Raw genomic sequence first — 26809 nt, 5'->3', positions numbered from 1 at the left:
TCTGCAGGAGAAAAAATGTGGCTTTCTGTTCCCATAAACAGTCAGTCTCCCACAAGAGCATTTTACCCTGTCCTACTCGTAGGAGTCAGCTTGAGAGCAGTGAGTTTGCGTTCTGGCTGTCGAATTAAAGTTGGCGTATGGAGATACTAAAGACCGATTACTGAGAGCTAAATTACACCAATGACGGAAGCCTCACACTGCTTACTGTGACTGACAGGTACTAGTGGAAGCACTGCACAGGTATCGTGCGCTTGAATTCTCTATCATTCTCCTCAATTTGTAGATGCAGAAGCACAGAGAGGTTAAGGACTTATCTCAGGTTACACAGCACGAAGGGGAAAAACAGGATTCCACCCTACAGAACCTGTGTTTTCATCCCCAATACTGATTCCTCCCAGGCATTTATCTCCTTAAAAGCTGGGCTCCAAACATCTCACTTCTTGCTGAGTTAATGCCGCACAAGTTCAGCTCTTCTTAATTAAAAGGGTACATATATAAAACCATATATACTCAAGTATAAGCCGACTGGAATACCAGCCGAGGCACCTAATTTTACCACATAAACTGCATTAAAAATGTGATGAAAAACTCAGCTTATACTTGAGTATATACAGTGTGTATGTGTACACACACCATATCCAGTGGATTTTCTTTTTTTAAATCATTTTATTGGGAGCTTGTACAACTCTTATCAGTCCATCCATCGTGTCAAGCACATTTGTATATTTGCTGCCATCATTTCAAAACACTTTCTTTGTACTTGAGCCCTTGGTATCAGCGCCTCTTCCCCTCCTCCCTCCCTCATGAACCCATGATAATTTATAAATTATTATTTTTTCATAACTTACACTGGCCAATATCTCCCTTCACACACTTTTCAGTTGTCTGGCCCCCTGGCAGGGAGTTACACGTAGATCATTGTTGATCGATTCCTCCTATCTCCCCCCACCTTCACCTTCCCCTCCTGGTATAGCTACTTTTGATATTGGTCGTGAGGGGTTTATCTGTCCAGGATTCCGTATGTTTTCAACTCTTATCTGTACCAGTGTACATCCTCTGGTCTAGCCAGATTTGTAAGGTAGCATTGGGGTCATGATAGTGGGGTGGGGAAGGTAGGGGGGAAGCATTAAAGAACTATGGGAAAGTTGTATGTTTCATCGCTGCTACACTGCACCTTGACTGGCTCATCTCCTCCCCGAGATCCTTCTGTAAGGCGATGTCCAGTTGACTACAGATGGGCTCTGGGTCTCCATTCCCCACTCCCCCTTGTTCACATTGATATGATTTTTTGTTCTGGGTCTTTGATGCCTGATACCTAAGGACACCTTGTGACATGGGCTGGTGTGTGTTCTTCCATGTGGGCTCTGTTGCTTCTCAGCTAGATGACCACTTGTTTATCTTCAGGCCTTGAAGATCCCAGGCTATCTTTTGATAGCCGGGCACCATCAGCTTTCTTCACATTTGTTTATGCACCCGCTTTGTCTTCAGCGATCATATCGGGAAGGTATCAATGGAATGCCAGTTTAATAGAACAAAGTGTTCTTGTGCTGAGGGAGTACTTAAGTAGAGGCCCAATGTCCACCTTAATACTAAACCTATAAACATACATATATAGATCTATTTCCCCATTATCATATATCAATATACTTACATATATACATGCCTATATTTAGACCTCTATAAATGTCCTTTCCCTCCTAGTTCTTTCCTCTATTTACTTTTACTTCCCTCTTCACCCACTACCATGCTCAGCCTTCATTTGGGTTTCAGTAATTCCTTTCAGTTACACTGCTCTTGATCAAGTCCTACCAGGCATCCTATGTGTTCCTCGTCACCGATTTTGGATCACTTATTGTTCCCTTGTCTCTGGGTTTGTTAACACCCACTTCCTTTTCCCAACCTCCTCCTCTCCCATGCCCCCTGACCCCACAACACTCAGTCCTGTTGCTTACTCCTCCAGATTGACCTCCTCTAGATAGACCTACAGAGATAATAATATGCACAAAAACCAGATAGAGTAAAATGAAGCAACAAAACAACAACTAAAACCAATGACCAAAAAAAAAAAGGCCTATAGATAGTTTAAGGCCTGTTTGTTGAAGCTTAGTAGTGTTTTCTGGTCGAGTCTGATCGGGTGCCACGCCCTGGCCCCACAGTCTATTTTTGGTATTTCCTGGGACTTGGTTGCTCTGTTCCCTTTGATGTTCTGTTGCACGTCCTTAGTGCTTTGCCTCAGTGTGGTGCGGTCAGAACGTATGCAATTCCGGCACTATGTCTCCAGTATTGTCCTCGTAGTGCTATGGGCCAGCGAGAGACGTGGTGTCTTGTATTAGGGCCAGCCCTGTGGTCCTCTCTGTGCATTGGTTGCTCTGAGCAGGAATATTGTCCTCAGGTCTTGGTAGGACAAGATGTGATCCACTCTCTCTCCCTCCCCCTTCATTTTCCCCCGTGTGCTCTGATCAGACATGTCCCTCTCCCTGAGCTGTAGCTTCAGTGCTGTCCTCTGAAGTGAATTCTTCTTGGGGGAGAGGGGACTGTCCACGTAGTCAGGATTGGGGCCGGCCCCTCAGACCTCTCTATTGGTTCCCTGCTTCATGCTGGTACGTTGCATTCACATCTTGGAGCACCGGGTTCAAGTCTGGTAGGGGCATATTTTTATAAATAAACTATATGCAATTTGTTTGGGACATTCACGAGCCACCACTGCCACCTGGTGGCAGCATGATTCAATCACAGAAATATTCGAAAGACGAGGGAAATCTTATTAAATACATGTAATGCTAGGAAGTTACCACAAAAACGTGGTAACAAGCATGAGTTAGTATTTAAAAAACACGAATGTCCAGGTCTGCTCCAGTTCCAAAAGATGTACTCTGTTGGGGGCTCAGCCTGAAAACAGGCATCTCTTTCCTGCAAATGTTCCTCCTTTTAAACACGATGCTGTGCCTTGAGTATGAGGAAGACCAAGTCAGAAAAACATAATGGAGCCCTCGTTCCTCACAGAAGGTGCACTGGCGCTGACCCTTCCAGCTTTTCTGAGCTCAAAGTTAATTTCATTCTCACTCCAGGACATGCAGTTAAAGAGAAAAATTCCACCGCCCAGAACCGACGTCATAGAATGTAATAGTGTGCGAATGTGCTCTTTGACCCGTACGGCACTACAAATGCCATCTGTGGTGTTCATGGCTCGACTTACAGAGATCCTATCATACACAATCCTAGGGCTGGCAGTGTCAGGGTCAACATACTTCTTTAAAATCTAGGCTCTCGCGAAGCATTTATACCACTATTAACTACTCATTAAGCGTACACCATAAGTACCTTTTGGAGGAAGGGCAACCAACAGACAGGTGAGCATCTCATTTCTCAAATTCAGAGCTGTCTCCAGCGCAAGTGGCTACAGTTCCCACAGAATTACAGGACTCTCTCAGGCTCATCCCACAGGCAGTGGTCAAAGCATTCTGGAATGACTTTCCACGCTGCAGCCAGACTCTCGGTGGTACGACAGCTCAGGTTCTATGGAAAGGAACACCCTGATACAAGTCTAGAACCCGGGGAAACTTCTTGCAGTGGCCCCAGCTTTGCCTTCCTGGCTTCCCCTTTCAAAGGGCGAAGGAAAAAGGAGTCAGTGGCTGGGATTTAAAGGACGGTGGGCATGTGTTAATGCGCTCGTGGCCTACCTGCCCTGGTACTCAGGAGGAAAATAAAAACGGGCTGCTGTCCAAAGTTCTTAATGGCCAGGTGTCTCTCTTCTCCTCTCACGGAACCGTCCACGCGCTCATAGCTGTAGCCTGGACACAGAGGAAGAAAGAGAGAAATCCGAAACCTTCCCGTGGGCTCTGTTCTTTCCCACATAGAGGTACACTCCGACATTAAGCAAATCCCATGGAGAAAAGTCTAAATTAGGAGCTAAGTTATTCCTTAACAAGCACTCCCCATAATATACTCCTCTGGGTTTTTAAAAATACATGTAGTTAATATACCTTGCACTCATGGCGTTAATATTCAGTTTTAACGATTCCAAGCAAAACTGAGCATCCACAGTACGCTGTAATTCCCCCTTCTGGTGAGAATGAGGACTCGGGTGACTGAGCCTGCCTGAAGGGACAGTCTCTGCCTTTCAGTGAAGCTTTAGGGCTCGCTGTGAACCCTGGTCAGGAAGGGGCGGTGTAAACTTTGACTGTGAGTAGTTTGTGAGGACCGAATTCCTCAGAGGGCCAGAGGGTGTTTCCTGCAGGGGTCCACTGGGGCCAGAGCATCAGCCCTCGAGGGGAATCAAGAGAATCAGAGAGATTAACTCTGGCCTAGTCTGCTAAGGTGACAGTGCTTTGCCACTGTGCTCAAGCTCAACCAACGTTCGAGTCTTCTGTCATGCCACATACATTCTCTTACAAAAGGAACAGGGTCCTCAGGCAACAACCCTATTGTCTATATGCGGAAAATCATCCCAACTTTCCCCTTGACAGTATGGGAGAATCTCTCTAATTTCAACATTAGTATTTGCTACTCGTTTGGAATAAGAGGTCAAATGCTGCTTTTAAAGCACGCCCCTTCCCTACTACCCTGTGTAGCATTCTGCCACGGATTGCACTGTGTGTTCCGCAGATATGTGCACTTGCTGGCCCATCTTCGCGGTGGCATTATGTAATGTGATCTGGCAGGTAGGTGATGAGGTTAAGCATGCACTGTGATGTGATCGGGCAGAGGGAAATTGGGGTGGACGCAACACCCTTGCTCAGGTCAGTGCCCTGAGTGTGCTGTGCAGCTAGCTCCTCTTACAGCTTCCTGAGAGAACGATGGGGCCAGGGCTGGCATGGGTCTCTGGACCTGGGGTCCCTGCGCTCAGAATCTCCTACACTCTTGGGAAGATTGATAACAAGGATCGTCCCTCGGGGCCAAAAGAGAGGAGGAAACCCTTCTCCTGGTGCCGGTGCCATAAACTTGGACTGGTAGCCTGCTAAATTATGAGCGAATCAATTGGTTTGTTAAAGACATCCGTCCTGGTCCTTCTGTCACAGCGGCACTAAATACCTCCGACACATTCCCCCACTCTAGATCACTGTTCCTCAAGCTCTGGGGACTGTAAAATCTAAAGACGGCTTTTAACAGTGTAGCGCTCAAGAGCGTCACCTCTGTAATCCATGTAGTCCTGGAGAATGTCCAACATCTGGGTCATCTGGGAGAAGAGCAACACTCTATGACCCCTGCGAGAAGAAGAAGAAACAGTGGCTCCTCGAGTCCTACGGAAGAGAGTTCCCCGTACGCATGGAATACACCATTACAAACAAAGGAACACTGAAACAGAGATTACGTAAACGTCATCACCGTTTACAAAGACTTTCTCAGCTAGGCTCGGTATTTTTTTTACAAGAGCCGAGCACCACCTGTTGCCATAACCCTTCAGAGCAGGAGCCCTCAGGCGAGGAACGGAGACAGACCAGGATGCGGGGCGGTGTGCCAGGCAAGGGGTGAAAGAACCCGAGCACATCCAAGGAGCCTCTTTGGGGAATGTCAATTCACTCAATGGAAATAACCCAAGCTCTCGTAACAATAAAATGAACAGATGTCAAGAGTAAAAGGAAAAATTCAAATGCATAAAGAACAAAGAGAACGCTGGGGCCCCTGAAGGGCTAGTGGTCAGCTTCCTAGGGGTATTTTCGACTGGAAGGTCCAGAATCCCCATATTGGCTGAAAAGTCTGAGAAGACTCACTCTGGAGCAGCAGAGCACAGGTGGCCTCTCAGTCCCATGTATCTCAGAACACTGGTGCATAGAGGGGAGGCAGGATGACAGATGAAGTCAGGACAACCCAAGCCTTAGCCCAAACTCACTGCCATCCAGCTGATTCCCACTCAGAGCAACCCTACAGGGCAAAGGAAAACGTCTCCCTCTGGTTTTCCAGGCTGTAGACATTTATGGAAGCAGACTGCCTGTCTTTCTGCCGTGGTGCAGCCGGTGGGTTTAAACTGCTGACCTTTAGGTTGGCAGTGCATTGCTCAACACATTGTGCCACCAGCGTTCCTAGGTTAAGCCCATAAGAACAGCTATAATTTTATGTGAAGACACAAGCAGGAGCTGTCAGAACAAAATTCTCATCAGGAACTCTAATTTAATGAACAATTCTTTCAGCGTCTAGTCCCGAAGGGGGTAGAAAACCCACTTAAAGTTAAAGGACCTGTATTCTAATCACACTTCAGCCATTTGTGACCTGGCATAAATCACATAGACTCTGGGCAGATGAAAAAGTTGGCTAGAAGACAGTTATGGATCCTTCGCCAACTGACACAGTTGTTATAGACTTATGAGCTCCAAGACACTTATTTACCGCGTGCATACTTGAAGTTAGTAGGTTCTGCCAAATTTCTTGTTTTGGTTTGGTCAGGTAGTACCTGGGACAACTGTAACATTGGGACAAATTTGCAATCCTAGCAAGGGTCTTCTAGATCCCGCCATCCCTCTAGGGTCTAGGAGCATTAGGTCTAGACTGGGCGCCAGACAACTTAACACAAAACAAACCTTGAGAGGCTCCAACTCAGATTTCTGGGTAAGCTCATCCTGAATTAATTCCAAACCCTACAGGCTAATAAAAATGAACATTATGATTTGCCAGTGTTACACATATAAGCAATTATAAAAGAAATGTTCACCATGCCTCTGTCCTTGCAGAGACAACTCTAGGGTTGGAACAATAAGGTTAGCATACATCCATTAGAATAACAGAAAATCAAAGCAGGCATTGCTAAGTGCTGAACTGAGACCCTAAGTGTGGGAAGACTTCAATCAAGGATAACTAGAGGGGCTGGAGTGAAGTTAGGTAGGAGGTCGCCAGGAGTGGAGGTCTTGGAAAAAGAGAAATTACAAGTCCCAAGAAATCAGTGAGTCCCTCTTTATGAAGGGCTGAACCACCACCACCTCAGAGCAGAATATGTGAACCTACCTGGAGTACAGGAAGGCCAGCAGCTTATCCAACAGGTGAAGTTTCCCACTGGCTTCAATTAGGTGGTCTCCGATTTCAAAAGGCTCTGGCTCCACCCCTAGAAAAGAAGGGCGCTTCCCCAGTGACATGGCCCTGGGGCCAAAGCAGAGTCCCCCGAGTAGAGAAGCTGATGTGAGTCTCCTCTCCCTTTGAGGCATTTCACAAGTATCTGTTGCATGATGAACTTACTGATGCTTAACACCAATCACGGATCCTAGCATATCCAATTTGCCTAAGAAACCCAGTCTTCCCAAGGACCAAGCCCAATCTTCAGTAAACAGGGAGATGCTAACAGTCAAGGAGACCCAAAATCAAAACCTTAAGGCTCTCATTCTAAAAACCGAATCAAGAAACAGACTCACATGTATAAACCAGTCAGTGATTCTCCAGGTGGGGAGTGACAGGGTAACCTTACAAAATCTACATGTTCCCAGCCTCCCTTCCCCTAAGTAGGCACCTATCAGAAAAAGAGACTATGATATTATAAAACAGTTCATAGTACCATCTGGCAAAGATGCCCTTAAAATGCCTGCAGCAAACCCCCCACATGGAGGCATCTAGAGATCTCCAAGCCTACCCAAATTAGAGCTTCCAGGGCCACAGAAGTTCTAGAACTGATCCTGAGGGCCACCAATTAGAAGGCCTCTAGAAAGCCCCAATATACACGAAAACACTGCATATCAAAAGTTACCGAATGCAGGGGGTGAACGCCTGGCTTAGAGGACAGCAAAGGAAACTTGGAAGCAGCAGAGAGCAAGGTGGCACGAGAAAGTGCTGTCCCAAAGCCAAGTGAGCCCAGAGCTCTAAGCAAGGAGCACCAGCTGTGTCACAGGCGCCTGAGAGTTCAAGTCAAAGGTGAACTGAGAAACAAGCACGGGCTGGGCAACAGGGAGGTCCCAGGTGAGCCTGGAACAGCACTGATGAGAAGACTGGCTGACTGCAGTGGGTTCGAGACAACAGATGGAACCATGAAGGCAGAATCAGATAAATGCAGTTTATGAGACAACCCAAAAAACAACTAACCTTAACACATCAAAATTATCAATGTCATTAAATCTTAAAAGCTTGAAAGTAAACAAGCGGCCATCTAGCTCAGAAGCAACAAAGCCCACATGGAAGAAGCACACCAGCCTGTGCGATCACGAGCTGTCGAAGGGATCAGGTTATCAGGCATCATCAGAACAGAAAATCGTATCACTGTGAATGAGGGGGAGTGTGGGGTGGAGACCCAAAGCCCATCTGTAGGCAATTGGACATCCCCTTATGGAAGGGTCTCTGGGAAGAGACAAGCCAGTCAGGGTGCAGTGTAGCAACAATGAAACATACAACTTTCCTCTAGTTCCTAAATGCTCCCCCAAACCCACCACCCACTATCATGATCCCAATTCTACTTTATAAATCTGGCTAGACCAGAGGATGTACACTGGTACAGATAGGAATTGGAAACACAGGGAATCTAGGGTGAATGATCCTTTTAGGACCAGTGGTGTGAGTAGCGATACCTGGAGGGTGGAGTGGAAAGGGGAAACCAATGACAAGGATCTACATATAACCTCCTCCCTGGGGGACAGACAACAGAAAAGTGGGTGAAAGGAGACATCAAGCAGTGTACGATATGACAAAATAATAATAATTTATAAATTATCAAGGGTTCATGAGGGAGGAGGGAACAGGAAGAGAGGGGGAAAAATGAGGAGCTGATGCCAGGACCTTAAGTGGAGAGCAAATGTTTTGAGAATGATGAGGGCAATGAATTTACAAATGTACTTAACACAATTGATATATGTATGGATTATGACAAGAGTTGTATGTGCCCCTAATAAAATGATTTTTTTTTAATCTTAAGGTGCAGGAGACAATGTTAAGAGTTTTTCTAGATTGGAGAATAAATGAAATGCAGGCTCGATCTCTGGATATCAGAGTCAAAAGAAATAAAAAAGGAAAGGCCTAGTTATAATAAGGGACCTGAGAGGGACAACTGAAGAGATCAGAACAATACACAATAGGTGTTTTAAGAAGTGTGTGCAGTAATAGAATCGAAAGACTATGAAATTCATCCACCCAACTTCTGAAGCCTCTTATACTAGATAATAGGGGGAAACGATTACAAGGATCTACATGTGACCTCCTCCCCAGGGGACGGACAACAGAGAAGTGGGTAAAGGGAGATGTCGGACAGGGCAAGATATAACAAAATAATAATTTATAAATTATCAAGGGTTCATGAGGGAGGGGGGAGGCAGGGAGAGAGGGGAAAAAATGAGGAGCTGATGCCAGGGCCTTAAGTGGAGAGCAAATGTTTTGAGAATGATGAGGGCAATGAATGTACAGATGTGCTTGACACAACTGATAAATGTATAGATTGTGATGAGAGTTGTATGAGCCCCAATAAAATGATTTTTAAAAATCTACCTGAGGAAGTAGCAGGACATGGAGGAGACACAGTAAGTAAAGGGCCAGAGAGGATGCTCAGGAGAACAAGGTGGGGAAAGAGGACGCTGCCTCACCGTCAAACAGATACGGGTGATCCACACACTTTCGAAGCTGCGACAGGACGTTCTGGAGTTTAACTTTCTTTGCCATTTCATTTTCAAATGCGTCTGAAATGTTCAAGCGAGAGGGAGAGAGAAAAACGGGACAAGGACAACAGTTTATGTAAAGAATATCAAACCAACACTGCAGCGGATTCAGACTCATGGTGACACAGGGTAAAATCCAGGGGCTGTCTTATCTCCAGAAGCAGATCACCCTCCCACCCCCACCGCTAGAAGGGCGGGAACTGCTGAGCTTTCAATTCACAGCCAAGACTAAGCCTTTCAAGTATCTTTCAGAACTACATTAACCTCCCAAGTTTCAGGAAGGAATTGCTCTGAGAATGAACAGAAATGTTCTTAAACATCTGATTTAGGGGGAAGTCTAAGCTATCAACTGAACTCAAGTGTACACTACAGTCTTCAGGAAAATCCTAAATGTTTCTTTTCTAACACTTGTTACAGAAGACACATAAAAGGCAACTAAGAAATTGTGCCACGACCCCTTTCCAACCCTCTTTCCTCACACCTGCCCCTCAGTTAATTAATTAGTAAATCTGACACAGCGAAACACGCCTACACTTTACTAAATACCTGGCAAGGTGGGCATGAAAGAGAAGACTGGGACATGGAGGAATGTGTCAACTACAGGCAGTAAGAACAAATGAACAAAATCCAAAGAAACGCCCTAACTGCAACAACCAATGAAGTCTCTGAGTTACATTAAAGATGCTCAGGCACTCTGACTGCAGGCGAACATCAACAACACAAAGGGCGATTCCCGGTGCTCACTGTACAGAGTAAGTGTGATCATAAAGTGTTTCCCGCATGAAAATCACCACCCTGCTGAGTTAGAACACGGAAAACACCCTCTGATTACCAAGGTCTTTCATCAGAATAGCCTTGTAGTATTTTTTCTGCAACGCTGACATGCCATGGTATAGCACGACTTCTGTCTTCTGGGGAAGGTCTGTAGCGACTTCGGCTTTCACTCTCCTCAGCAGAAATGGCCGGAGGAGCTTATGCAGTTCACTTGCTGTGTGGAAAACACACTACTGAGTGCAGGGCAAAAATAAGACGACGCTGCTGCTTTTTTGAGCTACTCAGGAGCATACATTACCATACCACTTCTGAGCCCTAGGCCAGCACAGTCATGTTGACTGGTATTGCTTTCTTCATCGCATTCTTTGCTCCAACTCCTTCTGAATTCATTAGCGCCACTAACTCAAGAACGAGGGCTACTTAAGAGCTTGAGTCTTAGTAATAATCATATTTGCATGGAGCTCCCATTTCTAGTGTAGTCTGCTTATGGGCATAAACGGATCAGGCCAATTGAAAAAACAAAAACCTTACTGCCTTCCAGTTCCTTCCGACTCCTAGCAACCCCACCAGGCAGGCAGAGCCACCCCTGTGGTTTCTGAGGCTAACTCTTCACAGGAGGAGAAAACCTCATCTTGCTCCTGCTGCAGAGCATCTGATAGCTTCAAACTGCTTACCTCGTGACTATTAGCCCAGCGTGTCACCACGACACCACCAGGGCTCCTGATCAACACAATAGGTTAGAAAAACACAGCAATTTAATAATATAAGGAACCTTCAAAAAGTTTCCCCTAAGTTTGTTTAATGTCTCGCCATTTTTATAGCTGTTAGCAGAGGCTCAAGAGAAATTGAACAATTTGTCCACATGTTACATAGCTACACAGTTGTTCCTAGCGTGTAAACTTGGTCCTTTGGAATCCAAATCCCATTTCTTTGCTAGGTTTCTTGAACCTCAGACTAAATAACAAATTGGAATTACTTATAGGTATAGGCCAATATAGGTCAACAGTTAATCATTTTAAATACTGAATTACTTGGTTTTGAATTATTTGTTAAAACCATGTGCTATCAGTAGTAGGCATTTGAGTGAAACAGAAAATGTTTTTTGAGGTATGATGGGTACAGATACTTTTAGTGGGACTTATTTGTCCCACAGGTCACTGGTTATAGAACTGGTGGGGTGAAGGGTGCTTTGTTTTTTTTTCTAATTGAGTTATAAAATTCCCTACCAATTGCTTCAATAACTTAAATCAACTCGGTGCCATCAAGTCAATTCCAACTCATAGTACCCCGTAGGACAGAGTACAACTGGTCCTGTGCTTTCTGAGACTGATTCCTCTCTATAATAGAAAGCCTCATCTTTCACCCGAAGTGTGACTGGTGGTTTCGAACTGTTGAACCTGCAGTTAGCAGTCCAATGGGAAACCCAAGTGTCAGCGTGCATTAAACAAAGCTTCCCATTAAACCCCCGAAGCAGAAAATGTAGGTGGTCACTGTACGTACTGCTATCACGAAAGGATTAAATTTCAGACAGACAATAATTTTGTGTGTGTGATATATATTCAGTGCACTATTTGACTGAGTACCCTATATCTTATCTGGCAATCCCAACTACACAGCAGAAGCTAGAGAGGGCTCTCAGATAATCTCCAGCCAGAGGGGATTTCTCCTGGGAGAAGCCCTGCCTAGACTCCATATTTCCTCAGCATATAGATAACGGTGGGCATGTCTACCACTGAGGCTCTCGTGGCAAGATGGAAGTTAAGTTACAGACTCTTAGGTATAAATCAATCATTCTTCAGTTAGCATAACCTAGAGGGCTTCTTTCAAACTCTGTACGTACCCAACCTCCTTTCCCCTCAAAGGTCCTGAAATGCACACACTGTTCATAGTGCTACTGGGAAAGGATTCCCTGAGAGTGCTTGCGGCAGACTCTTCTAATTGAGCCGCCCTACCAAAGGTTTTGAGTAAACCCTCAGGGACTAGGACCCCAGGTTGAGACAGATACTGCTGAGGAAGCAGGTAGACAGACGTCTGGGAGGAAGACAACTGTCAGCTGTCCACAGCCAGCAGCCCACACTGTCAGAAGAAACACGGTGCCAGAAGGCTAAGCAACAGTTTGGCAGGCACTCTAGCATCCAGGGCCCTTTCCACCCCACCAAGGGCCAGAAAGTCCTTGGAGATAACACAAGTTAGATGGGGTTGTTGGGAGAGAACCGAATCATTTTCCATTTCTTCGGGAACAGGCCAGGGTCTACTGCAGACTCAGGTGAAATAATGAAGATGGTCGTGACTATCAGGGAAGAAGGCACACGGAACCTGACATCACTTCTTATTTGTGGGACTCTTAATCTCTCTGGTCAATTCTCTTACTTTTCTATTTACAACCATTACGCACGAGGGAAGCTTCTGGGCCTGGCCACTGGGATGTTTTGTAGGAAGGCAACTTGCCTGTGTCAGATTCTTTCGCAATATCCTGGTACCGCTGGACAAAATCTTCCACCTGCTCCTTGGAAAAAACATCAGGCTCCACAAAGCTGAGGAGGGAGTAGAGCTCTTGGAGGCTATTCTGGATGGGAGTGCCAGTCAACAGGAGATTGAACACTACTGAGAACTCAAATAAACAAACAAACAAAGTCAAACTCCCTAACACTGGAAAGCAAGACACACAGATACCCACCAAAAAAGGCAATAGGTTAGCAGTCACAGAGGCAGGACATCACACTGTACGCTGGCTGTTTGATGCAGGAAATGCTACGGCTTCAGTTTCAATATAAGAAAAACTCACTGCCATCGAGTCAATACTGACTCAAAGCGACCCTATAAGACTGCAAAGAACTGTCCCTGTGAGCTCCTGAAGCTGTAACAGTTTATGGGAGTGGTCTTTCTCCCTCAGAGCACCTGGTCGTTTCCAACTGTGGACCTTGCAGTTCGCAGCCCAGTCTGTAACCACTATGGCACCGGGTGTCTCTCAAGATAAGAAGGGGATACTAATTCTGTGGAGAAGATTCTACTATCAGGACTGCAGTAATGGGGCAAGGCAAACCACTCTGTGAACTCTCATACCACATGAGTACTCAACGCTGCTGTCATCACTCAGTCTACGTGGTGAGTCAAGTCATGTGAGCTAGCTCCAGAGGCATCAGGGGTGCGGTGCACGCATCCACTCGGGAGCCCTGCGCTGCAGCACCAGGACCAGACAGCACCAACGACAAGAGTCCCATCTTTTCGTAAAAATTCACAGCACCTCGGATGCAAGACGCCCCAAGAATTCTGGCTACTTCTGGACATAGGGGCATACACAGCTCAAAATGGAACATTATTTTTAAAACTTTGAACAGTAGATATTGAACACCAACGATAAGGGATTAGTAAATGGCCAAGAAAAACAAAAGCAAAAACAGATATTGGGTTACATAAACAATATCCTCTGAATTGACATCAGTAAGAACTTTCACCCCTTAGATTTTAACACAACAAAATGGGAAAACCATATCCCATGTGTATATATTAAATATCAAAATACAAATTATTTGAAATAGGCACATTCAAAGAGGCTTCAAAAAGTCCGTGGAAAGCTCTGGCATCTTTCCCTTATCCATGAACTTTTTGAAGTCCTCCTGGCCACAGCCTATGTACACACATACTGTTAGTTGCCGTCAATTTTGCTCTAACTCCTGGAGACCCCATAGGGACCTTACTGTACAGAGCACAACACAGGTGTGCAGAATGGCACTTTCCCACAGGGGTCTCAAGATCGTGACCTTTCGGATCCAGACCGCCAGGCCTACCTTCCAAGGCACCTCTGGCTGGGTCTCAACCAAAGCTTCTTTAATTGTTGGTTTTCCACCCCACATGGGGAGTCACTTAAGTGAATGGGAGGAGGGGTCACCAAAGTTCTGGCAACAGTAAAAGCTTTCTCATCTTGCAACACTAAAAAAATGATACAATGAACCCAAAGCATTTCTGGCAGTGCTTGCCAGAAATACTGCAAATTTCCAGGGGGAAAAAAGAGGTCCAGAGTGAAAAGTGTAAGAAGCCCTGCATTCAACCACCTACCTCTCGGCTGGTAGCTGAGAGCTTGCCCCTTTGTGCCATTTAGGCATTCCTACACACACGGACAGAGTGCAGATCCTTAAAACTGTACACGTAGGACTTCTCATGTAGAATCTATGACTTAGGTTTGTGTATACATACACCACAAAGGACATGACAGATTATATACTGACAATGCTAATATATTTTATTGGGTAGAGTTGTATTCATTTGATTATGAGATTTTAGTAGGCTTTCATCTAGTTTCAGAGACATCTGACTGGGTAAAAGTTTCCATTCATTTTGGAAAATCTAGACTCTCTTGTGAATTTACCTCTGACAGTGTCTTATGCAACAGGGAGCTTTGGTTTTTCAACCTGTGGGCTTCATCCACAACAAGGACACTCCAGGGGAAGCTGTGAGAGGAAAGTCAAGCTTTCAGTTGTGTGTAAACAAACACATACATATATCACAACCTAACACCTTACCACAAAACTCTGTTGTTGGAAAAACTAAAGTTAAAAGTACACCCAAATGACCTTTCTAAGGGGTCAGCATGTACCTAAGACAATCTTACTGCTTCATGTGGTAAAATTAAGGTGTTTAAAAAAAATTCCAAAATAGCTAAGACATAAACATTAAAGGCAGATGAACTCACTCACTGCTATCAAGTCGCTGGCAATCATAGTGATGCTGTAGGACAGGCAGCACTACCCTGTGGGTTTGTGAGAGTGTATTCTTTGTGGGAGCAGAAAGTCCTGCCTTTCTCCTGAAGAGCGACTGGTGGTCTCAAACTCCTGACTTTGCAGCTAGCAGCCCAATGTGTAAACCATACACCACCAGGGTTCCATCTCCACAGGATGGGTGCAGAAAGAGGTGCCTGGTACTGTTCACCCACTGAATAGCACCTGGAAAGGCAAACTGGTGTTCAAAGAGACTGCAGGAGTTGGCAACACCTCTGGTTGGGCAGCATGCTCAGAAAAGGCACAAAAACTGACCAAGAACAAAAGCAATGGTTATGAGAAGTTGTAAGTGTGCAAGTGGCCAAAAAGTAGCTTTCAAAACCTCTGTAAAGGGCAGGCACATGTGTGTATCTATTTTACACATGGCAAGCAATGTTGGCATGGTCTGTCAAACAGGCTAGAGAGACAGGGGGAGGGTGCCTAGTGAAAAGGAAAAGGAAGTGAGTTGGACCACTCCTCCAAAGTTGCCTGGCACTAAAGGAGGCTCCCTGGAGAGGAAGAAGCAGGGGTGGGGGTGGGGGTATTCTAGCACTTGCTGGAGAGCCAGAAAAAGGGCCTTCTCACCCTCTTGATTTACAAATCCATTCACCAGCAAAAAATAATTTTCTTATTGTCAATGTGCAAGTCTTAACGCTCCATAAGAAACTCTTCAGGCCTCTTTGGGGCAGAGATGAGATTACACCTCCCTGCTATTCAGAGGGTGCCACACAGAAGTACACACCATGGCCTTGTCAGATAAACTGAAGAATACGTCGATGTGCATGGACTGTGGTAAGAGTTGTACGAGTCCCTAATAAAACGTTAAAAAAAGGAAAACGAAAACTAAACAAAAAAGAACACATCTATGTTTGGAGTCTCATATTAAGAATCAGCAGCAAAAATGCCCCTTTGTTATTCAGGTTCTTAAATCACCTAGAATGTACTCACGGCCGTCTCTGAAATAAAAACACTCACGCAGCTCTACTGAATAATGTGAAAATACCAGGGCAACTAAATACTTCGAGAGGCTCACTTAAAAAGAGGACAGTGAGTTTCTGTCTATGATGATGGGAATCTGGTGCTGACTACGGGTGGGGAGGGTTACCCGGCATGGGCAGAGCCATCTGCATCACTAAACTGTACGCCTGGAAAACACTGAACTGGCCAGCGCTGCTGGGGCTGTAGTTTCACAGCAGTGAATCGTGAAGAGAAGCCCCATAGCCAGGAGTGCTGGGTCTGAATGTCTACTTGCCATTACGAGCAGCGCGGCCTGTGTGGGTGACACGCTCCTATTTTCCCCATCTGTGAAGCAGGTAAGAACACCTCCCTCCTGGGGGTCCCATCGTGATTCAAGTTCCCAACAGCACTCAAGTCCTATTTTCTGAACTTTTGAAATTCCCTACACGTTACTTTGTACATGGGTAGCTGTACACTTCTTAGCCCTCCATGTCCCCTCTATGTCCTTTTAGGGACACTCTGTTATTCACTGTCCTGGTATGACACTGGCCCCCAGCACGAGAAATTTCCATTTCCATTACTAAGTTGAACATGACCTTCACAAAGACAAAGAGAATAGCGGCACATACTCTTACAAAAAGTAAGGTCACAGACTCACTTCACAGAGTCTATCCAACACTGGACGAGTTCAACTTTAAATGCCGGATAAGCCAAAAAACCAAACTCGCTGCCGTCCAGTCAATTCTGTCCCACAGTGACCCTACAGGACAGGACAGACTGTGCCTGTTTGAGTTTCCGAAAAGCCCTGTGTCTCTCCCATGACGCAGCTGGAGGTTTCAGACTTCTGACCTTACAGTTGGCAGCCCAAGGCGTAACCACTCCGCTGAGCCTTTAGTATTTCAGGAGAAGGTGCTAACAGTTATTGACTCACCACAGACTGGATGAGAAACAGCATCAAAATACTGGAAAATAGTTTGGAAACATTTCTGAATATTAAGATGCCGAAGACTGAGATGCAAAGTCCCCTCCTAATCATGCCATAAGCACACATTTGACGGAGAATGAAGTCTGGTCAATATACCTTCCTTTCTGATGTTCCTGGTCTAGTTTATACCGTAACTGTTATCTTGACATGGACGTAAACAGCACTCAGGGTCTAAATTCAGGCAGTGCGAGGAGTGAAATCCAGGTCTCCTATACTTCATAAGCAGGTAGGAGGCCTGAAATCTAACTAATTAGAAGTACACGTAAAAGAATTTAGTCTCTACTACCTGCCCAAACCATTATGTGTTCTTTACCAGCATTTAGTCCTCACAAGAGCCATCCGCCAAAAGAAATGAAATCTCCACGCTTCATAAAAGCAGCAGCTGAAGTTCACAGAGCTTAACTAGCTGACCCAAGGACATCCGTTACCGAGCAGACAACCAGCATATGAGACTGTTGCCATGCTCCCGACTGGCAATCAGGGTCACGGAAGACACACGTTCCCGGAAAGAAGTGCAGGACAAAAACGTGCAAGACATGACTTTCATCACCCACTCAAAACCATTTACAAACTCTTGCAACCTACTCACGATTTCAGAAACGATGCATCTTTCAAGCAAACCTGAAAATTTAAGGAAGACACATTGTAAAGGCTGGTATGAATATACTTCTGATATTGATAAGCTAGTGCCAATGCCCTAATATTGTTCTCATTAACTCTCCTAAATGACACTACATTACAAAGAGGTTGAGCATAATTTCTACTCCCACTATTTGATAAGCCCATCAAAGGGAAGGATGAGGAGACAATCTTGCTCCTGGGGAACCAGACCGCTTGCTGTGAGATTTAAAAAGACACTGGGACTACATAATTGACCTCCCTGTCCCCGCCTGTCTCATTACTGCTATTCTGAGACCAAGATACACCTCAAGTGCCACCACCCCCCACCCCCACCCCCGGAAGCCTTCCTTCCAAATCCAACAGGAAAGAGAATTTGGAGCGCAAGGGTCCCTGTTTGGGTGTTAGCACCTTTTGAGCAGCTGATGAAAGAAGAGTTTCTTAACAACAAAAGCATATCTACTCAAAATTAAATCTACAAGCAGTCCCCGCGGTATAAACACCCCATAAGTGGATCTTTAATTCCAAGTCTTTAAGTCGAATCTGTCGGTAAGCCGAAACAGATGAATATGGTTCTTATTTAACCTTACTTTTGGGCAAGGAATGCTCGAGGCCTTTGCAATGATTTAAAAGCTGCAGGTGCGGCAAGTGAAGGTGATTGTAATAAAGAATTTGCTGCAAGTTAAGGTGGCTTCAATCATTTCAAAGTGAGGGCAAACTGATAACAATAAAGAGCAAACGTGAGTTGTCTGGAAGTCTGACATTGGTGATCCAAGGGCTGTCTATAATTTAAGTGGGTTCTACAACTTCTGAGGCCCCAGAAGAAGAGTCCTTGCTAGAGAGAAATAAATGAGTACCTCATAGGTAGTTAGCAGGACATGGAAACGGGACTCTTGTTTTAAGTCTGGCTGTAGGTGGGCTCTCTCTTCCTTGTCACCTGTGTACACTGCACAGGAGAGACCTGGAGCAAATCTGAATCCAACAAGAGAGAGAGATGAACACATGCTCCACAACCAGAAAAGAACCTGGGCTTCTAGAACACTCCCCAGGCATTAAATACTTAAGACCCATTGTTGTTAGTTGCTGTCATGCCAGTTTCAACTCACAATGATCTCATGCATCCTGTCCTGGGCCCTCTTCATGGTCACCTAGGCTTGAGTCCATGGTTGTGGCTACTGAGAGTGCCAACCGACCTCACTGAGAATTCCCCTCCCTTTCACTAGCCTCTGCCAGCCATGCGGTCCCTTTCTAGCGATAGGTCCTTCCTGACAATGGGTCCAAAGTAAAAGCCAGCTGAAGTCTCAGCACCCAGACTTTCAAAGAGCATTCTGGTTGTATTTCTAAGCCGGATTTGTGTGTTCTTCTGGGAGTCGACTGTGTACTCGCTATTACTCACTGAAGCCACAGTTCAACTATATAAGGATCTGTTTTGTCTTCCTTTTCCATGGTCCAGCTTTCAGCTGCATGGTTTGGGTCAGGAGCAACTTAAGTCATCAACTCCAGTTGCCATCCTCGAGGTGATTCAAAGTTTCAGAGCAGGGTTTTCCCACGGCTTTCAGAAGCAAATCACCAAGCATTTCTTCCAAGGTGCCTGTAGGTGGCTCTAAACCACTAACTTTTGGGTTAGTAGCGGAGTCCTTAACTGTGTGTGTGCCACCCAAGATTCCATTCGTCACCATTCCAAAACAAACCTACACTCATTGTCATCATGTCCATTAAAACTCATAGTGGCCCGACAGGGCGGAGTAGAACTACCCCGCAGGGTTTCTAGGACTATAATCTTTATGGAGGCAGACTACCTCATCTTTCTCCCAGAGTAGCAGGTAGGTTTGAACCACCAACCTTGCAGTTAACAGTCAGGCACTTAAACCACCACAACACCAGGACTCCGTTAGCCAACATAACGCAAGAAACTCATTGCCATTAAGTCAACTCCAAGTCAAAGGGAGCCTACAGGAAAGAGTAAAACTGCCCCTGTGACTTTCCCAAGCTGTACATCTTTAGCAGGAGAGCAGAAAGCTTCGTCTTTCCCCCGCAGCGCGGCTGACAGGTCAAACTACCTGGCCGTGCAGTTAGCCACACAAGGTGTAAGCTACTACCCACCCTACCATGGGCCCCTTTGGTCATCAAAGCATCTTCTAAATGACACAAGTTACCTGAATTAATGGTACAACCTACGGCTTAGTCCTTGTATAAATAGCATATGAACATTCTAAAAGGTCTTGTGCTTGCTGTTAGAAAATTAATTTCCCCATGTTGATTACTCCCTATACTAATTTGAAAAAGACAGTACAATTTACTAATAAATTAGTAATGTACTTCTAACTGCCAAATGGTAACAGCAACACACAATGAGTCTCCCTTCATTGCTTCAGTTCAGTTTTGTGGAAGAAATAAGACTCCTGGCTTACAAACCCCCAGAGTGACAAAGTATCTTACAATAACAGAACATTATTGTATTCCCACTGGGAAGCTTGGCATGAAAAGCAAAGTTTCTTCCAACTGCATGTATTGTTTACCTTTCCATCTCTTCTTTCCAGTTGCTCAAGACAGACAAAGGACAAAGAATCAGAAATGGTCCTTCATCATTTAATCGTCCAGCCAAGTAAATGAATAGAGCAATAGTCTAGAACACAGAAAAAGATGGCATTTTAATAAAATCACATTTCCATGTGCAAAACCACCACAAAGTTCCCACAACCCTCTAAGGAAAAGAGACCCTCAGAGAAGAACGGGTTTACAAAGAAATGATGTACAAACCCCACATATTAGAATAATTCACTTCTAAAGTGAAATCAGAGACGCATGCAATTGCCAAAGCCATTAAGGCTCAATGGCTACCGGAGTTGAGCCGCGATGCTCGACTGCTACATAACTTGTAGTTACTGCAGCGTTTCTCAAAGGGGCAATACCGTGCGCAGAGGTTCTGGACCGACCCGGGGGCTACAGATGCAGATATCTGCACTTTACTCTGCATGATGGGCGGTAGCACACAAGTGACTCAATGACAGGGGCAGCAGGCTAAGGAAGTTTCATGACCTGGGCTTGAGTGCAGAGACAAAGTCAGGAGAGGCCTTGAAGCACAAGCAGCACCGTGTAAGGCATGTCCGAGAGCAGGACACTGAAGGCGTCAAACAAGAAGGGCCAAGATACAACTGCCAAGGTGAGAAACCACATGATGGCGCCCACGCTCTCTGCTAAGTGAGGACAAGTTCTTCCAGAAATGGTTCTTCTCTCCACCTCTACTTACAGTGGTGTGTGTGTGAGTGTGTGTGTGTGTGTGTGTGTGTGTGTGTGTGTTTAGGTATTGCTCTAAGCTCCGAGAACAAAGCTGAGACCAATAAGAAAACTTCTCTTACCCTCCTGAAACATATATTCTAGGGGGGGAAGTAGACAGTAATTAATGCCTCAGAAACTTAGGTCGGGGGCAAAATGAATGTGTTTGTAAAGCCAAAAGGCCACATGGTTACACACACATTTGACTGGAAACAATTCTTCAAAAGGATGCTGTAATGTACCAGAAAAAATAGCACTCATTTGTAAAACAAAAAATTACGAGGGCCTACCCTTCAAGCGCTGACCCATTTCTGAGAAAATCTTTCCTGAAGATATAACCCGATATCCCGTGAAATCTCTATGGCTAAATTATGTTCACCCGAATTTACTAACACAAAGATCGAAGGAAGATTTTGTCATTACTTATCTATGGAGTATTTAAAGTAAAGTATAAGCAACTCTTTTGATGGGATATTATGCAATCAATAGACAATAATTATTGTCGGGAATATAAAAGAGAAAATTACAATGGCAATTTTATATTGATCAAAGGTAAACTATATTTGTATTGTAGTTTCAACAATGTAAAAATACATTACTTATGCTTATGGTTAGAGGGCTATGACTGTGGTGGCAGTTATTATTTTTAATATATGTTAATTGTATGTTTTATATATATATATACACACACACACATACATATATATACACACTATCCATGGCCTCCCAGATTGGGCCCAGGTATGGCCTCCGTAAGTACTTAGTGGGTTAAAACCATTCTGTTTGGCTTTTTCCAAGAGTGCTTTTGAGAGAAAAACGTTCTTTACTAAAACCTGGATATGTCTACAAAATTGATTTGGATTCACCAGAGAATCCTATCAAACATCTAAAGAAGAAATGATACCAATTCTACAAAAACTCTTGTAGGAAACTGAATAGAAAGGAGTACTTCTCAAAAAAAGAAAGAAGGGAGTACTCTCGACTCCTTTTATGAGGCCAGCATTCTCTCAAGAATAAAGGCAGACAAAGATATTACAGGACGGAAAACTAACGGACCCATATCCTTCAAGAACACAACTCAAAACTTCTAAACAAAATTTTCTGACAACAAATTTTAGAGCGGTGTATTTGGAGAACATGGGGAGCAGTTCTACTCTGTCCTTTGGGTCACGAGGAATCAGACCGACGTTGAGAGCAGTGGAGAGGGTTATTTTTAGAAGCCTAAAAGTAGAGCAATATAACCACCTTGGGGAAAGGCAAAGGACAAATGTGATGTGCTGGCTCTGGGTGAAATCAGGAGGGCAAATCCAGTGTAGGAGGCAAAAGAGTTAGCACCTGGTCCAAGAACCTGTTAGCCTGGCTCTCAGACACCTAGGAAGTTTCATAGCTCTCAGTTCAAGAATACACCAGGACTAGGTTTGTCTACCTGAGAAAACGGAGGGAGCTAAATAAGAGGCAATACCTCAGGGTGACACTCAGAGCTTACACTGAACAACCCCGAGACTGAGGAGGTATCATGGCTCAAATAAAGTGGTTTCAACACATATCCAAACTAGCCTACCTGCGGAGCTGCTCCAGCTTGATGCTTACGCATATTCACAGCTGACTTGGCAGACGCAGGCTAAAGGAACTAATGAGACTCTCACTCATCCCGTGTTCACTAGAGACACCTCTTTGGAATGTGAAAATGGACATGTCTATGCTTCCTGATCAAGTTGCTTCTCTGCATGCCTACCTTTATTTGGTATTCCACAGATATGTAACCCAGGGGTTATTTGTATCAGACCTTTCCATCAACCCAAGCCTAACCCTGACATTTCTCAATACAGCTATCAATACACCATCTGCTTACTGGCATCTGAGTTTCTGGATCGCTAGACACTAGCCCAGCTCCCTTCAAGGCCATCAGGTGACTGAAACTTTGCAAAACAGAAGGACCTGTCTCTGTACCTCCTAACATGGCAGAGAAATGGGAAACAGCCCCAGCATCCACTGAGGAAGAAAGAGTAATGTTAAAATGGACCAAGTTAAGCAGATAAGGAAGCATTGCTAAGAATATTAGAGTTAACTGGTCCTTGGGCAGGTGTGCCAGCTCTACAGAGAAAAACCAAATGTCTAGGCCCACATGAGGTCCTTGGATGATACAAATGCTTAAGTGCCCAACTCTGAGCCAGCGGGTTCACGGTTTGAACCCACACAGAAGCATCGAGGAAGGTAGGCCAGTTGATCTGCTCCCCAAAAGTCATAGCCTTGACACCCCGGTGGAGGAGTTCCGCTCTGCACACGAGGTTGCCATGAGTCACAACTGACTTGCCAGCGACTAACAACAGGCCCATCCACTGCCATTCTAACTCGGGCATGCTTGCCATGGTCATGGCATCTTAACACAGGTCAGACATTTCTCACCTGAGAATAAAAATAGACACTAGTAAGCTGGTGTAACAGTGGGTTCAAACATAACAACTGTGAGGGTGTCAAAGAGCCGGGCAGTGTGTCAGTCTACTCTGGTAAAGAGTTACAGTCTCAAATACTCACGTGGGGGCAGGTGTACCCTGTGCGCTAGGGTTGCGATGAGTCAGCATCGACTCGATGGCAATGAGTTTAGTTTGTTTTAGAGCTAAAAAGAAGGAAGGCTTTATTTTGGGGAAAGTAAGCGGTTACTACATTGTAACATACCTGGCAGGTCTTACCCAGGCCCATCTCATCTCCCAGGATGCAGCCATTCTGACAATGGAAGCGCTGGGCTAGCCAGTTGACACCCTCCAGTTGGTAGGAGCGTAGATGAATCCCTAGAAATAAAAGACACAGCAACTTCAAAGGACAGACAGTTGAGTACATAGCTCGGCTATGTTCTAAGACCTCAAATGGAGACCATGGCTTAAATCCTTAGGAGCCCTCACTAGCCCAATGCCCAGAACTACTGCCATATCGATTGCTGGGAAAATGACCATTGTGTCATCATAGGCTACTGGCCACTCTCAGCTCCGATCCATGCCAGCAAAACAGAGCCCCTGTGCCTAACACTTATGAAGTTACAACACAGAAACCACAGAAAACCCAAATCCCTCCCAGAGTGTCTATGCTTCTCCCTCACTTTCCCCATTCATATCTCCCACGGTTTCAACAATCTGGCTGAAGCCAAGTCACATAAACAACAGGACCACAGAGGAGTCTGGGAAAGGCAGCCTCAGTTTCTAGACAAGTCTACAGGACACATTAAGGGACGCTTGTGGTGAGAGTAAAGTTTGGGGAAATAAACATCATTTGCATATGAAGGTGTTTGAACTTGCTTGCCCAACTGTCAGGTGGATAAAAAATAATGAAAAAGCAAGCAAGACACCAAGAAGCACTTGATTAACTAGATTTTGAATTCCAGAAGTTCACTGGAACGTATTGATACCATTTTGAAGGAAGTTTCCAGTGAATAATGTCTTCCATATTTGTGTATGTGCTAAATTCCTTCCTCAGAAATTCCTAATGATACTTATATACATGTATAATTACAAAATTATAATTGTACTTGAAGAAAAATATGAAGCCAATAATTACCAAACCAGAGTAGGAAGGTTCCTACCAAGTAGAAAACCCAACAAAGGTAAAAATGCAGGAAAGGTCCAAAGATTGGGGGACACAGAGTTTGTAAACTGGAGCACTGTAGAAAGCACAGGTGTGGCACACGCACACAAGCACACAACTGAATGGAAGGAATATAAAAGCCATCCCCAACATGACACATATTAATACCGCTAATGCAAGACCATAGAAAACCCAGACAAACGCTCCATTTAAGAAATGGGCAAGCATAAAAAGGCAAGGAACAAAAGAAAGGCAAATCTCCCGGTGTGCACCCATGCTGCTGTGAGGTGCCATCCAGTGGGGCCTGACGCATGGCCACATGAACCATACAGCGAAACGCTTTCCGGTCCTCTGGCAGCCTCACAAGTGTTGCTTTGCTTGATTCCATTGTCGCCACCACCCTGTCAACCCATCTCTCTTGAGGATATTTTTGGTCCCTGACACTTTACTTAAAGAAGCATGATGTCCCTACCGATCCAGATAACACACCCAATGTACGTGTGACCAAGTCTGGCCATCTAAGGAGCAATCTGGTTGTACTTCCAAGATACATTTGCTCACTACTCTTCTGGCAATCCATGATATATTCATATTTTTCACCAACATTTTAATTAAGATGCAGCAATTCTGGTCTTATTTATAAATTGTCCAACTTTCACATCCATACGAGGCTATTGAAAATATCATGGCTTGAGTCAGGTGCACCTTTGTCCTCAGAGTGTACCTTTACCTAAATCATAATAAAAGGTTTTTTAAAAAGAAACTACACCCCCACACACACAAAGAACTTAAGAGGACTTGTGCAGTAGACAGATAGTCCTAATACTTGGTTGCTGCTTCCATGAACATTGACTGTGGATCCAAGTGAAATGAAATCGACAGTGTCAATCTTTCCGCCGCGTTTCTCATGATGTCGTCTAGTGGTCCAGTTGTGAGGATGTCTGTTTTATTTTGCGGTGTGATCCACATTGGAATCTGCAGTCTGTGATGGGCATCAGTCTTCTTCACTTTCATCAAGCACGGTGGCGTCATCTGCGTCACCTCAGCTTGTTAGCGAGCCTGCCTCCAATCCTGAAGCTGGGCTCTTCTACATATACAGCCCAGCTCTCAGATCATGGTTCAGCATACACACTAGTAAGGAAATAAACATCAAATAGCACTTCCTACGTCCTCAAAGTAGGACCTGTCAGTGTGAGTGAGGAGAAAGTCGGCATGCTCTTTGCTCTAGAAAATGCTACCTTGTAAGAATTAAAAAGGGTAACTGTGCAACGATTCATTTAGAAGTTTATTTAGTATTATTTACATTTATAACAGGGAAAAGTCAGAATCAATACTAATGGAAGCAGCAGTCAAGAAATCAAATGGCTGAGTAAATATGCTGGGGGGGGGGGTTCCCACAAACTGTTTTAAAAATCCCAAAGATGTTATTTTGAGGACTAGGGTGCCCCAAACGCAAGCCCAAGTCTTTTGAGGCACCTCATCCGCAAGTGCACGCTGGGCAATGTAAAGGAGCCGGAGGATGGCAGGGGGGGTGAGGGTTTGGTAAAGGGGTGGCGGGGGGGAACCACTTGAGGCTGTAACTTTTTTCCCTTTTCACTTGGAACACGGCTAGGACGCATGCTTCTGTGGTACCGAGCACGACGCCGGAATGCCCCCTAAATAGACGTGTTTGTGCGTTTCCAGCCTGAACTCTTTCAGCGCTCAGGGCGCGCAGGGCCCACGTTTGTTTTGCTCGCTCGGGACCAGCGCGTGTTTGCTCCCCTGGGGCCTCAGCCGCGTTAGAAGGAGAAAACCCGCTCCGAGCACTATTCCTGGATCCTAACCCAGTAGCCAGGGCTGCCACGGGCATAAGGCACGCACTGCGTTGCTTCTTTGCGTGTGTGTTGTTGTTGTTGTTGATTTTACCGAGGCGCTTGGAAGGCGCGGGAGTCGGTCAGCCTGGAAGCGGGTGTCGCGGTGCCGGGAGGTGGGCACGCGCCGCGGAGATTCGGATCAGGGGGCGGCGCACGGCGCGTTCCCGCAGGACGCAAACCGAAAGTGGCCGTCCACTCGGGCGACGTTTCCCGCGGCAGCCAACGACGAGCTGCAGGCCGGGCGCCAAGCCCGCGGCGGGACGGGCCGCGCCCTCAGCGCGGGAGTCGCCCACGGCCCCCGGCCGCCGCGCCGGCGTGCGTGGCCCCCGCTCCGCGCACCCACTCGCGGGCCCTGGGGCGAGCCCGGCAGCCTCGCGACGGCGGCGGACGGCGCGCGGGACCGACCCGACGCCGCGCTTCCGGCGCGCAGAGAAGCGGGCCCCGAGGGGCCGGAAAGTTCGC

The 26809-nt window shown here is 45.5% G+C and overlaps 1 protein-coding gene across 1 annotated transcript in view; it reads right to left on the bottom strand.

Annotated features, from left to right (window-relative positions):
• The window catches only part of CHD1L (chromodomain helicase DNA binding protein 1 like), a 61266-nt gene that overhangs the window by 34290 nt on the left and 167 nt on the right, over positions 1-26809 (bottom strand). The window contains exons 2-12 of the mRNA XM_075560436.1: positions 23595-23707; positions 20162-20268; positions 18500-18614; positions 17614-17645; positions 14695-14776; positions 12777-12939; positions 10387-10542; positions 9483-9575; positions 6937-7033; positions 5131-5204; positions 3681-3791 (exon numbers count right to left, since the gene is read on the bottom strand). Of these exons, the coding sequence (XP_075416551.1) occupies positions 3681-3791; positions 5131-5204; positions 6937-7033; positions 9483-9575; positions 10387-10542; positions 12777-12939; positions 14695-14776; positions 17614-17645; positions 18500-18614; positions 20162-20268; positions 23595-23707 (1143 nt within the window). The remainder of the gene's footprint in view (positions 1-3680; positions 3792-5130; positions 5205-6936; positions 7034-9482; positions 9576-10386; positions 10543-12776; positions 12940-14694; positions 14777-17613; positions 17646-18499; positions 18615-20161; positions 20269-23594; positions 23708-26809) is intronic.

The sequence above is a fragment of the Tenrec ecaudatus genome, chromosome 1 (genome assembly GCF_050624435.1).
Source record: "Tenrec ecaudatus isolate mTenEca1 chromosome 1, mTenEca1.hap1, whole genome shotgun sequence".
NCBI lineage: Eukaryota > Metazoa > Chordata > Mammalia > Afrosoricida > Tenrecidae > Tenrec > Tenrec ecaudatus.
The sequence above is the reverse complement of the archived record's forward strand: the minus strand, read 5'-3'. Positions and strand labels throughout refer to the sequence as shown.